This window comes from Necator americanus, chromosome V (genome assembly GCF_031761385.1).
Source record: "Necator americanus strain Aroian chromosome V, whole genome shotgun sequence".
In the NCBI taxonomy this organism is placed as follows: Eukaryota; Metazoa; Nematoda; class Chromadorea; order Rhabditida; family Ancylostomatidae; genus Necator; species Necator americanus.
In genome coordinates, this window is record NC_087375.1 from 35,625,276 (window position 1) to 35,640,463 (window position 15,188).

The 15,188-nt window shown below is 39.0% G+C and overlaps 4 protein-coding genes across 6 annotated transcripts; all 4 read left to right on the forward strand.

Moving 5' to 3' along the window:
- Positions 1–414: 414 nt before the first annotated feature.
- Positions 415–2,289, forward strand: RB195_016202 (uncharacterized protein; the record flags this gene model as incomplete). Its single annotated transcript, XM_013450485.2, has 4 exons — positions 415–567; positions 693–815; positions 882–1,046; positions 2,032–2,289. The coding sequence occupies 4 exons, from the start codon at positions 415–417 to the stop codon at positions 2,287–2,289; spliced, it is 699 nt and encodes a 232-aa protein (XP_013305939.2).
- Positions 2,290–4,084: 1,795 nt separating this feature from the next.
- RB195_016203 (uncharacterized protein) lies at positions 4,085–6,703 on the forward strand (the record flags this gene model as incomplete). 2 transcript variants are annotated; one of them, XM_064207252.1, is made up of 5 exons in its annotated part: positions 4,085–4,121; positions 4,976–5,176; positions 5,256–5,303; positions 6,567–6,605; positions 6,672–6,703. In XM_064207252.1, the coding sequence occupies 5 exons, from the start codon at positions 4,085–4,087 to the stop codon at positions 6,701–6,703; spliced, it is 357 nt and encodes a 118-aa protein (XP_064063132.1). The 2 variants fall into 2 exon arrangements, with proteins under 2 accessions (XP_064063132.1, XP_064063133.1); XM_064207251.1 differs by lacking the exon at positions 4,085–4,121 and having other exon boundaries at positions 5,065–5,176.
- A 3,216-nt stretch (positions 6,704–9,919) lies between these two features.
- On the forward strand, positions 9,920–11,200 carry RB195_016204 (uncharacterized protein; the record flags this gene model as incomplete). 2 transcript variants are annotated; one of them, XM_064207253.1, is made up of 5 exons in its annotated part: positions 9,920–10,031; positions 10,121–10,168; positions 10,919–10,963; positions 11,030–11,062; positions 11,181–11,200. In XM_064207253.1, 5 exons carry the CDS (start codon positions 9,920–9,922, stop codon positions 11,198–11,200), a joined length of 258 nt encoding a protein of 85 aa, XP_064063134.1. The 2 variants fall into 2 exon arrangements, with proteins under 2 accessions (XP_064063134.1, XP_013305940.2); XM_013450486.2 differs by lacking the exon at positions 11,181–11,200 and having other exon boundaries at positions 11,030–11,145.
- Positions 11,201–13,559: 2,359 nt separating this feature from the next.
- On the forward strand, positions 13,560–14,693 carry RB195_016205 (uncharacterized protein; the record flags this gene model as incomplete). The annotated part of the gene is made up of 4 exons (XM_064207254.1): positions 13,560–13,752; positions 14,025–14,072; positions 14,500–14,538; positions 14,605–14,693. The coding sequence occupies 4 exons, from the start codon at positions 13,560–13,562 to the stop codon at positions 14,691–14,693; spliced, it is 369 nt and encodes a 122-aa protein (XP_064063135.1).
- Positions 14,694–15,188: the final 495 nt, after the last annotated feature.

Genomic DNA, 15,188 nt, shown 5'->3' on the forward strand with positions numbered 1-15,188 from the left:
AATATTCTTGGACAAGAAAAATGTACGTACGTTTCATTGTTTCTCGTGTTTCATTCTATAAATTCCTCAAGGTGTCAACAGGAGGCGTTTAGAAGTCGCATAAGAGTTTTTTAGCCCTACAAAAACTCTTCAATACTCATTAATTCCTAGCGGGTATTTATAAAACCTATGCAATTTCCAACATTAACGCTATTGACATTGTTTTTTCTCGTAGTCACGGATTTTACGTTGCTCATACCATTACTTAATTGTTTTCTGGTTGAATTTTACTGAATTTTGTGTTATTCTTCCAAAAATTGATGTAATATTTTATTCTAATACTCGAATATTTGCCTGCCTTGATATTTTTACAAACTACTTCGCCTTGTTTTGATAACTTATCATTCATTATATAATAAGGTTTTTTTTTTCAGGATGTTCTTTCTTCTCGTATGGCAATGTATGGTTCTAAGTGTCACATGTCGACATGACAGCCCCATCGTTATCGAACGACCGCTAAATCGGGTGGAATTAGATGATTTGCTAATGGAATACAACAAGGACCATGGTCCCACTGATAATGTCTCTGTGAGTAGAAAAAAATATTCACTAATAATTGTTATAGGAGTAGACGCGCCTGCGCGAAGCTCCACCCACAGCTACAAGTTTGAAATGGTCCGTTGAGTATGAAAAGCGTAATGAACTTCTTCCAGATTACTGTTGACATCACAATTAATAGCGCACGCCTGTCTGAAGACGTCTTACGGATATCATTGACACTAGAACAGATATGGATCGATGGACGATTAATGTTCAAAGGAGTGTCGGAAGTGCCGGTTAGCAGCCGCAATCGAATGTTTATGGATTTTGATCATGAACCATTCAAATAATCCTTTTTCCAGTTGCCAAACAACGTTCAACCATGGCATCCGGATACAGTAATCGTGAACGCGTTGAGTAACGAAATCAAAGCTGCATCGACTTTTCTTAAACATGATGGAACTGTTCGGAAAAGACAGCTTTGTTTCGTTGAAGTTGTGTGTGAGGAATCAAAGTTAGATGACGAGGTGGGAGTTACAGTTTAAGTTTTCAAGGTTTTTTCCTAGGTACATTTCAAAGTACATTAACAACGTTCGGAAAAATTTCGGATGGGTAAACTGGTGATCCTGGTGCTACCGTTTTCGCCTAATTTCCAAATTCGTAGAGAATTCCTGGATTTTTGCTCCTGTGCGTGCTATCTATAAAATAAAAGGATAAAATTTTTGGCGTTAATCAATCCGCTTGGGATAGTATAGCACTATGGCGGATTCGAACCTCCGATCGATCGTGCAGGAAGCAAAACCTCTAGCCGCTACACTACACCTGCAGTTAAGATGCCCCACCTCTGCACACGAGCCACATCCACGATCGAGCGGTCGAAGATCAGTGACGCCTCCTCACCAGCTTACTCAATTAAAACAAATGAATAAGCTGCTGAAAGATCCGAAGCGTGTAAAAGGGACGTGTTTTAACGCACCTCGTGAGAATAAAAGCCGTTACCACGCCGTTCTCTACGACGATAAGGGGAAGTTGGGCAGAGCAACGCTAGGTATTTTTTAACGCATCTCGTAGGAATATGGAAAGGGGGTGGACCGCTATTTTTTAATTGCCAAAACGCCGTTCTCTACGACGATAGGGAGAACGCCGGAAGGTGTACTTGGGCGGAGCAACGTTAGGCTATTTAATTCAAAATCGGAACTCTACGGATTCCCTGGAGGTCCCATACTACAACAGTTTTGTGATAAGCCGCCTTTATGAGTTTTTTTTACCTGAAATAATCTCCTGCTCCATTACATTTCGCTCCATAGTCAGCGGCTAAACGAATCGATCGATCGAATGAACGAAAGAACAAACGAAACATCCGTGGAGTTGACTTAGGATGGCGAACATTAAGTTCAAAGCTACCAAGTTGAACTAACAAACAAACAAAAAAATCTTTAAAAAACTTACTATTAAAGGTTACAACTTTAACGACAATGAAATGAACAATGAATGAATGAGTGAATTTTTCAGGTGCTCGAATGTCCGATAACATTGATGAGCTTCAGCAGTCGTGGAGTCGATCGAATATCATACAACGTTGATCACATCGATACTGATCGAATAAGCAGGATATCGAATACTACGGTTGTGTACGAAACAATAACTGATCATCGAAATCGAACATCAGAGCTAGCAAATGCTTTTTTACATCTTCGAAAACCTCATCATTTACTTGGTGACCTCATCGAAAAAGTAAGTAAAGCGGCTCATTTGCAGGAGAATCATTAAGCATCATTAACGTAAAACTGCAGAAATATGTATTAATCGTATCTGAAAGTGGATGAAAAATGAAGTGAACATGATTTTTTTTCTCCGAAGATGTTCTGCCATTTTATTCTCCACATCTCTCACTTGCTCGGATCTATTTCTAGCTTTAGAGTTGTGATGTCATGATTCTTGCCGTGAATTCGGCTCAACCTCCATTCACATGTTGTTATATTACTATTTTGTATTTTCATCTTCTTAATTGTTGCAAATATTTTCAAATTTGCAACAACTATAATTTTTTATTTAGAAATTGGCTGCTTTAGCAAACTGCTCGAGAAGATCTCAGTTTCTTCTTGTTCTTGATATTTATTGGCTAAAAATAAATAATGAATGAATGCCAATAGCTGTATATTTGTGCAATCTTTATCGAACAATCAAACGCACCGATGTGTTAGAAGTACAGTAATTGTAATCATTGAGAAACACGGATATGGTGGGTACTTCTCGGTTTTTTTTTCATTTTCGGCAGTTTTGTTTTATTAGGAGCGCATCGGTAAAATGTCCTTTGCACCTTCTGGAGGTGTAGTAATAGTGCTGACCGAGCACGATGAATCGTCTTGTTGAGAAAAGAAGCGTAGGTACTGTTAGACAAACACTAATCATCCTGAGAGTTGAAATACTCAGTAAATAGTTTTTTTTTTATTGACAAGTGCGTACTAGCAACGGACGCATATCCGGTGGTGCAGTACGTATTTTTACCATACTTTTTATTTTATTGCACCACCGTACTCACGTCTATGAGGATCCTGTTTGCACTACCTTGGACGATTATCGAAATAGCATCCCTGAAATGTGTGCTTGTAGTTCACGAAATAAACGTGAGATTGTTCCAAGTAACCTCTATTCAGGGTATCTGAAGTCTACAGAAAATCAGAGACAACAAGCTAATAAAGATTCTATCTAAAATGCACTAATAGAATACATAGACAGAAGTTCGTCGAGGATTCAAAAAAAAAACAAGGACGTTTAAAGTGGTTTTCTTTGAACACAAGTATGTTTGAACGGTTAAAGTTCACTTATAGTTGTGGTCGCTATACTGTCAAGACAAGAGGGCACGACAAATTCGTAGGGTGAGCAGATAATTGACAAATTGGAAAGCTACTGAATCTACTCGTATGAATTTTGTATTTTCGTACCAGAGCGGCACCAATGTTCTTGTGGTTCTATCCTAACACCTCAAGGACATGCGATGTGAGCGGTTAATCGGGGCCTGGCCTCTTCGAGCCCTTGGCAATACACATACATATACTTAGCATACATATAATGTTTGTCCAGCCACTCCCTGGCTGCTGTGCACTCTACTTCTTCCAGTACACTGAGTACTTAGCCAGTCTTCATCCCACTCTACGCATATATACACATACTACAATACTAAAAATGCGGAGCCTAACCAGCCACTCACTACGGGCCCAGTAAGTACAAATTCCCGAACGTATGAACGAAGTCCTGGTCGCGGGAGCGTGTGCTCCACTTTACCGGACAGCTTCAGGGACGCCGGTTACCTCTTGCTCGTTCCAGTTCCTCCTCCTGGGCAGATAGTATTGCTCGAAAGTGGCGCTTATGTTCGTGATCGATCGCATCCGTTCGTCGAGTCCGTTCCGGTTGCCGCTTGCCAGGTGACATGTTGATCAAATGAATTTCGAAACACGGAACGGCTCCTTTTACAACAGCGAAAGTGGGCGGAGCGATCAGCACGCGAAAAGGAGGAGAGTTGTGGGACCTTTGTCGCGTCAGCGGTACGCGCCCTTCAGATGTTATGAAAAGACTCACGTGGAATCCGCGACACGGCCTGAGTGAGTTCCACAACCTTTGCGCTGTTGGAGAGCCGAACGTCTCCGTTGGGAGAGAAATTTGTTGTCTTGTCATCTTTAAGCTAGACATGGCGATAACAAAACAAAGACACCATCATGAGGAAGAAAGCTTGTAGATTCTCTCTTCTGTCAAGCATATGTTTGCTAAAATTAGCTACAAAATACAAAACAATCGAAATAAACATATGATCACTCATGTGAATATTTCATTGCTGTAATTCAGAGTATTACTGTAATTTTGTTTTGAGAAAAGGATGTTTGATTGTTTTGAGAAAATGAGGTTAGGAAGCAATATTGGCATCTAAATAGGTCATAGGTTGAAACGACTAGAACAACCTGGCTGCCTTAACCGCATGTTACACTTTAGTTGTATGCTATATATATATATATATATATATATATATATATATATATATATATATATATATATATAAAAAGAGATGTGAGCTATTTTAAAATTGTATTTTTTATACAATTTTTACAATTATATTTTTATACAATTTTAAAATAGCTCACATCAAGTCTTTGCAAAGCATCTCACATCAAATAATTCGTGTAACTTTAAGGTAGTGAGGAGAAAGTGCATATAGCTGGATGTAGCGACACATATAAAGTTTTATTCTTGAGAAAAAGATATTTATTTTTTATTCTTACGTTTTATCTGGCCAATTTTAGCAAAGCCATGCGATTATAGCACATTTTGTCACGTGTACTTTTCTGGAATCGTAGGAAAATCAAAATAAAACGACGCTTAATAATTTTATTTTCATTTTTTTATTCTTTTTCAATAAAATATTAGAATTTGAAGGCAATTTTTATGCGGATCGCTTTTGTAGGTGACAGTATAAATACAAGACGAATCGAAAGCGTGCATAGTCAATCATTTTATACGGGAACAGCAAATCCTGACTATTTCAAGAAATCAATGAAGCTTGGAATTCTTCTAGCATTACTCTTAATTATTACTGCAGTTTCTGTGGAGGGAGGTTTTGGGAAATCGCTAAGGAAGGGGCTGAAGAAAATTGGTAAACCGTTCGGTGAGTTTGTCGTGTAATTCATTTCGTCTGAATTTCTATCAAGTTGTACGACATAAAATCGAGGTAGTTTTTTTTTCAGAGAGAGGCATAAAGAAGGGGGCAAAAATTGCTGCTGCAGGTGTGGCAGGTATGGTGCGCTTACCTTTTTCTCATTTTATTATCTATTTCTCATCAATGCTACAAAAGTTTTCCCAATAAGCAGAAGCAAGGTTTTTTTTGGAGAAAAACTAATGAAGTTTTTTTTTCACCTAAAGGCATCATCCCACGAATCTGAGGTGGTACGGATTTCAGGTGGAGTATTCGTATACGGATCGTACGCGGAGAAGGGTAATTCCGTCCGGTCCGATCCAATGCCTCGACAAAGTGCCAGTGATATATATATAGGTCACGCTCCTGTTCAAGACGAAACGTCTTAGATGTTTTTAGACGAGACGAGAAACTGCGTTACAAAATATGAAAGTGGTATGGCTTGAAATTACAAGTAGAATAATGTGTATGCTGGGATTTTGAATGGTGTTCTATAAGGGTGGTTTGTCTTTTCCGTCTAAATCTTAAATTTGAACTTTTTTCCGTGTTGTGAAGAGTCTGCCAAATATTGTAGTGGTTATAACAGAAAACAAATTTATGACTTAATTTAATCACTATTGGTACATCACTCATTTACTAGGGTTTTTTGTTTGGTACATACTAAATTGAGATCACTTCACGTCCAAATTGGAATGTGTATGATTCTCAAAACATTTGTGGATAGTGAATATATCCGCCGGTGATGGCATTGATTGGGTGGTGGTCACCTATTTGGTGCTAACGAAGTAACTCTTTGCACGCACCATCGCTAATTGCTCTGACGAGGCTACCGGGCATGCTCGAAATCCCCGACCCCTTTACCCATTTCTTCCCAATTGCCGTAAAAAACGGTCCGGAAGATATGGCTTCGAGCGTTCCGGCGCGCTATTTTCTACAACGAGTTCGATTGGAGCGCGCCAGCTTGTACACATGCCGCATCTTCTGTGCCGTTATTTACGGCAATTAGGAAGAAATGGACGGAATCACCCTTCTCTCCATAATCTACTATGCCGTATACGAATATTCCACCTGAAATCCGTACCACTTCAGATTTGTAGGGTGATGCCTTTAACATGCAATGAAAAATTTAACATCGATCAAAAAGTGGAAGAGTCAAAGAAGTGGGGAGTTTTACCATTTTAATTAAGGTGGATTCTGGAAGAACAATATACTTTCACCGCAGGACTTGGCGTATGAAGACGCCAGAGTTCTGCTGTTTGGTACGCGCTCGATTCACCTGTAGATTAATATTTCTTAAACTTACATCTTATTTTACTTTAGGATTTATTGAAAGGAAATCCTTTTCTAATGGGCTTTTTTCTAGGAAGAGCGATTTTATCGGCCGCTGCTGGAAGACGTAAAAGTGAGTTCAGCTGAGAAATTTGGGAGTTATTTTCGAGAAGTTATCGTCTCAACCAATTCTGTTTAGGGTATGTCCATGAAGAATACGTCGGCATGTAGAGTGAGCCGTTGTTTGTGGAAGAATTGGGGCGATTGTCTCTTACTGTTCAACCTATTCATTTTAAATCGGCCATAGATAGTTAACTTATATATTTGCAACGATAACGACACACTTAAGGAAGGTACCTATTAACTGAATGTCGAGGAGAACACACGACAAACCACAATCGTCAATATCATCATGATTAAACTCTTTTCTAACGTTTTACTTGATGTGCTTTGTAAAAAAAATTAATAATGTAATCTAGAGCAATTTATTGGTATCAATAAACTTACTACTGGAGTACGATACTTCTAACAGATCAACTTACTTAATAGCTTCACGATGTTATTGTCGCAGAATTTTTCTTCTGAATAAAATATTTTCCTAGGATTCTATTTTTTATATTCCACCAGAAAGAAAAAAAAACAGCTGAAACAAATCAACTGGACCTGGTGCTACCGAAAGCCAATGCGACGAATTGGAGGAGGTATATTTTTCTCGTTTCCTCCTCATTCTCTGTCAGCAAACCGCAAAACAGTAGAGGAGTGGTTGTCATAGAAAAATTCGCCTTGAATTTCAATTTCTTTCAACTTCGATTTTTTTTTGAAACAAAGCTGCAAACAAAATGTGCTGAATCACGATTTTTACGAGTACTGTACACTTCCAGATGGCAAGAGCAAGCACGAAAAAAGTCAATAGAATCAGCAGTATTGATCATCTGATGTACCAGACGCAGCAAACGGACTTAAAGGCATCACCCCACAAATTTGGGGTGGTACGTAGTTTCAGGTGGATTATGCCTAAGGTGTCAAGAAAATATCAATTGACAGAAAAGAGAACCATGAAAGCAGCTGACCTCAATTTTTATAATAGAATCGGTGATGGTCATTCAATTTTATGACACATATTACACAATGAAATCCGTATTCTAACGTTTCAATCACGTGATTTGTTGCGTTCCCGGATGATATTTTCCCGGATAAAGTTCTTGAGGCTCATTGATGTTTAGGTCCCGTGAGGAACTGGCACCGGAGCCGGCCCTAACACCCCAAGGATATGATAAAGTGGGCACCAGTCTACAGCATACCCGCACGAAGCTATGGTAGCCACTTGGCTTGCTTTCGCCAACGAAGGCACATGTACTGCCACCTGGGGACACCTACTTAAAGGCCCTAAGGCTACTTCCATTCTTCATTGTATTTTTTCTTCACTAAACCCTCGCCTACTGCTTTGCCTTTCCTTGTGGCTACTGTGCACTCGATTGCGTGACCCCGTATACGTATACTCCACCTGAAATCTGCACCACCCCAGATTCGTGGTGTGCTGCCTTTAAAGAGGGAGTAGCCTAACCATCCTCTCACTACGGGTCAAGCAAGCGGAAGTCCCCTGACGTATTTCAGCAAAGTCAGGACGCAGGAACGTGTGCTCTACTCCTCCAGACAATCAAAGACGCTTTTTACCTCCAGCTCGCTGCAGCTCCACCCTGCTCTTCCTTCGGCTGATAGTACTGCTCAAGAATGGCGCTTCCTGTTCGTTCGGCTCAATTTTGCTTCTTTTTTCCAGTTCCGTACAGCAACCCAATAATGGCACGTATGAATGTCGAAGCGTGAAACTACGACTACGGGGTGGGTGGGGAAAGGAGCGCAATGTAGGGATACTGCAGGACCTTATCGTACTCGCAGAACGGACATTTTAAATAGAAATTGAAAGTGTTGTGTCACGTTTGTGACACATATCGTTTTGTGGGGCACACGTGAAGATTTTTGCATGAAGTTTTAGGCCTTCAACCAGGATTGACTGTGTTTTATTCTCCGAGTACTGTATCTATCGTTGCAAAATAATCTTGAAAGAACTCAACACGCTGAAGTATTAATAACAACGTGAAACAACCTGTTCTCCTTAGTCACTGAATTTTATTCTGTAATCGGTGTGCGAGCTCAGCTCGAAACACACACACACACACACACACACACACACACACACACACACACACACACACACACACACACACACACACACACACACACACACACACACACACACACACACACACACACACACACACCCCCCCCCCCACACACACACACACACACACACACACACACACACACACACACACACACACACACACACACACACACACACACACACACACACACACACACACACACACACACATCCAGAACAAAATCGAATGATGAAGCAAAACAGCAATGACCGTTATTGTTATTTTGTTCTAAGGAAAAAGGTGCTTATTTTGATTGTTTTGTACTTCGTAACTATTTTAGGATTTGCAAGCGATTATTCACACATTTTATCACATGTACTTTTTTTAGAATCGTACCAGAAAAATAAAATGAGACGATGAATAATTATTCTTTTTCAATGGCACATTACGTGAACTCGTGATTCACGTCTTATCACTACGTGTGATCGTTAGCAAGGCATGACGACGTCAAAACATCATCATGGTGATGAAAGCATATAAAATATCAAGTAGCCAAGCATATGTCTGCTAAAAGTAGTTATGAAATACAAAATAATCGAAATAAACATCTTTTCTCACTACCGTGACCGATTTTAATTTTGTTTTGAGAAAAAGATGTTTGTTAAACTTTGTTTAGAAAAAATTAGCTTAAAAAGCAATAATGACCTCTGAATAGGCTATGGATTGAAAGAGCTGGAATAATGGGGCTGCCTAAAACCCTCGATTCACGACTGAGGATTTACCTTCGTGCTCGCGTTAAATACCTTAATAAAACCCTATCCTGGCCTTCACGTCAAATAATCCATGTAACATGAAGGTGAGGTATATCATAAATGACATTGGAAAGAGAGAAAACTGAGGATGACTGGATGGACGGACACACATCTAACTTTATTCCAAGAGAAAGATGTTTATTTTGACTGCCACGTATTTCGTAGCGAATTTTAGCAAACATATGCGATTACAGCACATTTTATCACATGCACTTTTCTGGAATCGTAGGAAAATCAGAACGAAACGGGAATAGATAATTCTTTTTTGAGATGCATATTAGCATTTGGAGGAATATTTGCATTCTCTATTACAACATTGCTGCCCCGATCTCATGACTATGAAATGACAAAGCAATTTTTTTACGGCCGATTCTTTTCATAAGTGACAGTATAAATACGAGAGGAATCGAAAGCGTGCATCGTCATCGCCATCTTATACGAGAACAGCAAATCCTGTCTATTTCAAGGAATCAATGAGGCTTGGATTTCTTCTAGCATTACTCTTAATTATTACTGCAGTCTCTGTAGAGGCTGGTCTCGGAAAAAAACTGAAGAAAGGCCTGAAGAAAATTGGTAAACCGTTCGGTGAGTTCACCATGTAATTAATTTCATTTGAAATTCTATCAAATCGTGCTTGCACGACATAAAAACGCGATAATTGTTTTTTTTTCCAGAAAAAGGCGCAAAGAAAGGCGCCGAAATTGCTGCTGCAGGTGTCGCAGGTATGGTATGATCACTTTTTTTTTGTCATTCTAATAACTATTCATTACAACGAACAGTTCTATCGGTGCTACAAAAGTCTAACCAATAAATGAGAACAGAATTTTTAATTGGAAGAAAACGTAACAAAGATTTCCTTCACTTAACACGCAATGAAAAGTTCCACATCGATCAAAAAGTAGGAGAGTCAAAGAAGTGGGGAGTTTTTTCTTATTGCGTTTATATTAAGTATGTATTTTATTATATTATTTTTATATTATTGTTATTATCGTGTTGGGCGGATAAGGCGTTTGATCGGATTAATCACGTTCGATTTCACCCTTTCAGGCTATGAAGAAGACGTTATTGCCGAAACGTTAGCCAAGAATAAAGGATTTTAACAATTTTGTGTCCGGCTCATTTAAAGAAAGTAATTATATTATTATATTTGTGTCATTATTATGTTGTTATATTTATATTATTTATATTAAATTAGATTTTAGAAGGAAAAATAGACTTTAGGGTGAATTTTATCATTTAAATTAAGTTAGATTTTGGAGGAAAAGTTTATTTTTACAGCAACACATGGGGTATGAAAACGTAAGGGTTCTGCTGCTTGATAGATCTTATAATTGATTTTGTTCTTTTTCTTTTGGAGCTTACTTTTGTTTTGAAATGTTTAATTCATTTATAGATTGATCTTACCCTGAATTCACATTTTATTTCGCATTACCATTTGTTAAAGGCGATTCTTTAAAAGAATTTTCCTCCAGGAAAAGCGATTGTATCAGCTGCTGGCGCAATAGGAAGACGTAAAAGTGAGTTCAGTTAAGAAATTTGGAAGCCATTTTCGAAAAGTTATCGTCTCAACCAGTTCTGTTCAGGGTATGACCATGAAGAATACGTCGGCATGTACAGTGAGCCGTTGTTTGTGGAAGATTTGGGACGATTGTCTCACACTGCTTCGCCTATTCAATTTAAATCGACTATCGATAGCTAACCTATATTTTTATATAACTTCAATCGTATATTTAGGGAAGTTACGTACTAACTGAATGACGAGGAGACTACCACAAACCACAATCGTCAACGCCGTCATGATTATGCTACTTTCCGAAGTTTTATTTGATGTACGTGATGTAACTGGTAACAAAATCAATAATGTAGTCTAGAGCAATTTATTGGTGCCCATAAACTTGGTACTGGAGCACGATACTTCTACAAACATTTTAACACTCTCACGATGCTATTGTCACAGAATTTTTCTCTTGAATAAAATATTTTGCAAGGATCTTTTAAATTCCGTTTTCCAAATTAGAAATGCTAAAACCCATTGTGGTAACACAGAGTTATGTGATAAAATTAAATGATGTGGGCGTTATCATCCCACTGATAAAGATAAGGAACCTGCTTAAGATAGCGTAAACAGTTAGCTCCTACTAGAGCGATTGTCTACGCGCGTGTATATGACAAACAAATTGTCTGGTAAGCGTGATGAATTGAAGGTATAGAGGAATGGGCATACGAAGCTGTACAACTCCGGTGAGACAAACTGTTTCACTTCGTTTCACTGCTCTATGACGTTTGGGCACTACCGTCGTGAGACCTGCCTCACTACATTCCTAGGCCAGCAGGTTCATCTGACATCGTGTGATCCATGCTACACCACCACTCGACTTCTGCCGCCGAGACATCTACTTTGCGCCGTGGGACACTTTCCACTGTTCTCTGGCGCCGCTGGAATCGTCTTATTTGGTTCTACAGTTTTTTTGAATACGCATACCAATCTGTCCATTCTTCCGCTTCTTGGTGCTTGCACACCAATTCGACATCGTGCGATCTGCCTCGCTCCGCTCCGATGATTAACACGCTCATTTGATGTCCTTTGACTCGTCTCACCCTCACCTACCAATTTCTGGGATGGACAGACCTTATTTTATTGTCTTTTGACGCCAAGATGCCTCGGTGTCGCCTTCGTATTCACCAACCAACGTCCTTGGACCCATCTGAAGCTGAAAAATGTAGTCAACTAACACCCGAGCTCACTACTTCCTTTTAAAGACATGTAATGATGCTAGGAACTTCAAACTGGTATGGTTCCCGTCGATGTAACATTTTTCATCGTTGTGGAGCACTTCTCTGACACACAGACAAACATACATACATGCATGCATAGATACATACGTACATACATACGTACACACATACATACATGCATACATACACGCATACATACATGCATGCGTACATACATACATACACGCATACATACATGCATACATACACACATACATACATGCACACACACTCATACATACATCCATACATACGTACATACACGAACTAAGGCTATGCAGACCTATATACCATGACAGCGGTCGTTGAATTTAATAACACGTAAATAAAATGTGCGAGCAAAAGGCAATAAACAAATTAGGTCCCATCTTACCATTACGAAATTCCCACGGTCATAAAACGTCATCCTCTTTCTGCCCTTTTGAATTTTTCCCAAGGAAAAAAAAATGTTGAAAAAAAATTAAAACTCTATAACTGCTAAACCTGTTCAAAATGGTGTTCTTGCATATCGTGAAAGCTCCGACTAATTAGGTCGAACATCTCAATAAATAGAGAAAGATGCACCTTTTTGTACATAAGTTTAGCAGCGCTTATGTCCCATGCAAGCAATCATTCTGAAGTTCATCAGCGAAAACGGCAAAGGAGGTGATCGCCGTATCCGAACCAATCCCTTCATTGGCCACGAAAAATTCAAAAATGAAAGAACTCATCACATGAGTCACAAATTACACAATACAATGTGCCAAAGTTAAAAAAGAAAAGAAAAAGAATACAAGTCATACACGCATCCAATGCTGGCTTTACTTTCTTAAACCTACGTGAGCAGAAGATAGAACTGTTTTGTTGTGCGAAATAACATCGTATTGTGGGGCCCATTCGAACTTTTTTTAGAAGAACGGTTAGACTTCCCACCTAGATTGTGTTTCATTCTGCTGGTATTGTATCTGTCGTTGAGAAATAATTTTGAAGGAACTCAAATCACTCTGGACAACTATTAACGATGTGAAACAACCTGGGTTTTCCTCTGTCATTGAATGTAATTCTGTGGTCGGTGAGCGAGGTCAGCACGAAAAAGAAACACAGACACCTCGCTCTTCCTTAGGAAAATTGAGGGGTGAAGTGAAGCCGCACTTTTTATCGCATGTACTTTTCTGGAAACGTGGGAAAAGCAGAACGAAACGACGAATAATAATTTTTTTTTTTGAAATGAAATATTTTGAAGTGGCATTTGAAGTGATATTTGCATTCTTTATTACGATAATCCTGTTCTGATCCTATGATTATGAGAAAATCAAGCGATTTTTTCAATGCTGATCGTTCCTGTAGGTGACAGTATAAATGCAAGAGGAATCGGAAGTGTGCATCGTCCACCATCTTACACGAGAACAAAGCGAATCCCTTCAATTCAAAGACGAATCAATGAAGCTGGGAACACTTCTTACGTTACTCCTGATCATTACTGCAGTCTCTGTGGAGGCCGGTTTCGGATCAAGGCTAAGGAAGGGGCTGAGGAAAATTGGTAGACCGTTCGGTGAGTTCAACGTTTAATTCCGTTCACCTGAAACCCTATCAAATTTTACTTGATAGGCATAAAATCGAAATGTGTGGTTTTAACATTAAAAAAGGTTTCAAAATTCACATTTATGTTGAAGCGGAGATCTACATTTCTAACGCTTTTAGGTTTGTAAAAATTGAAGGACTTGAAAAATCTTGACAACATTTTTTTTCAGAGAAGGACGTAAAGAAAGGGGCACGAATTGCTAGTACAGTAGTGGCATAAAATCGAGGTAGTTTTTTTTTCAGAAAGAGGCGTAAAGAAGGTGGCCGAAATTGCTGCTGCAGGTGTGGCAGGTATGATATGCTCACTTTTTTCTCATTTTTATATCTATTTATTACAACGAACAATAATAAAATATAAAATACAGTATAAGTGCCCCAAAAGCTTTATCAGAAAGTGATAGCAAAATTTTTAATTGGAAGAAAAACTAACGAAACTATTAGCAATTTTTTCACTTACCATGCAATTAAAAATTCCACGTTGATCTAAAAGTTGAAGATTCAAAAAAGTAGAGGGATTTTGCCATTTAAATTAAGTTAGATTTTGGAAGAAAAGTATACTCTCACAGCAGGACTTGGCGTATGAAGACGCCAGAGTTCTGCTGCTTTGTAGATCGATACGTGCTTGATTCACCTGTAGATTAATATTTCCTAAACTTATCCTCTTATTTTACTTTAAGATTTATTAAAAGGGGATTCTTTTTTAATGAATTTTTTCTAGGGAAAGCGATTTTATCGGTCGCTGCCGGAAGACGTAAAAGTGAGTTCAGCTAAGAAATTTGGGAGCTATTTTCGAGAAGTTATCGTCTCAAACAATTCTGTTCAGGGTATGACTATGAAGAATACGTCAGCATGTACAGTGAGCCGTTGTTTGTGGAAGAATTGGGGCGATTGTCTCTTACTGTTTCAAATTGATTTTCCTGAGCTGTAGCCAAGATTGTTATTCATCGCCTTTATTAAACAACGGCTAACGTTTCGACGTTATCGCCTTCGTCAGAGCCTGGAAAAATCCAGACGATATGCAAACCTAAACAGCAACACATTGGTTAGAACTTACCTCATTAGCTAGTCCTGGTAACGCAACAGACCACCACTACTATGAGTCACAAGGGCTTTATATAGGGACCTCACAGCCCGCCCGGTAGATCAAAACCCGCATAGGCCTTGATATGGCGATAACTCGTTTGTGATAGCAATGCACTCATCCTTCTTGTTCATTTTTGGACTTTTGGCGGTTATCCAAAAGTCCTCTAGTGTTCTGCGTGCTGTGATCTCGGACTCGCAGGATAATATACGAACTTCTATCTCTACTTCGGAGTTAGGATGGTATAGTTTGCATATCGTCTGGATGCTTTCTGTAGGGCGCTTGAGAGGATAAATCACTAGTGGCTTTGATTTTTCCAGGCTCTG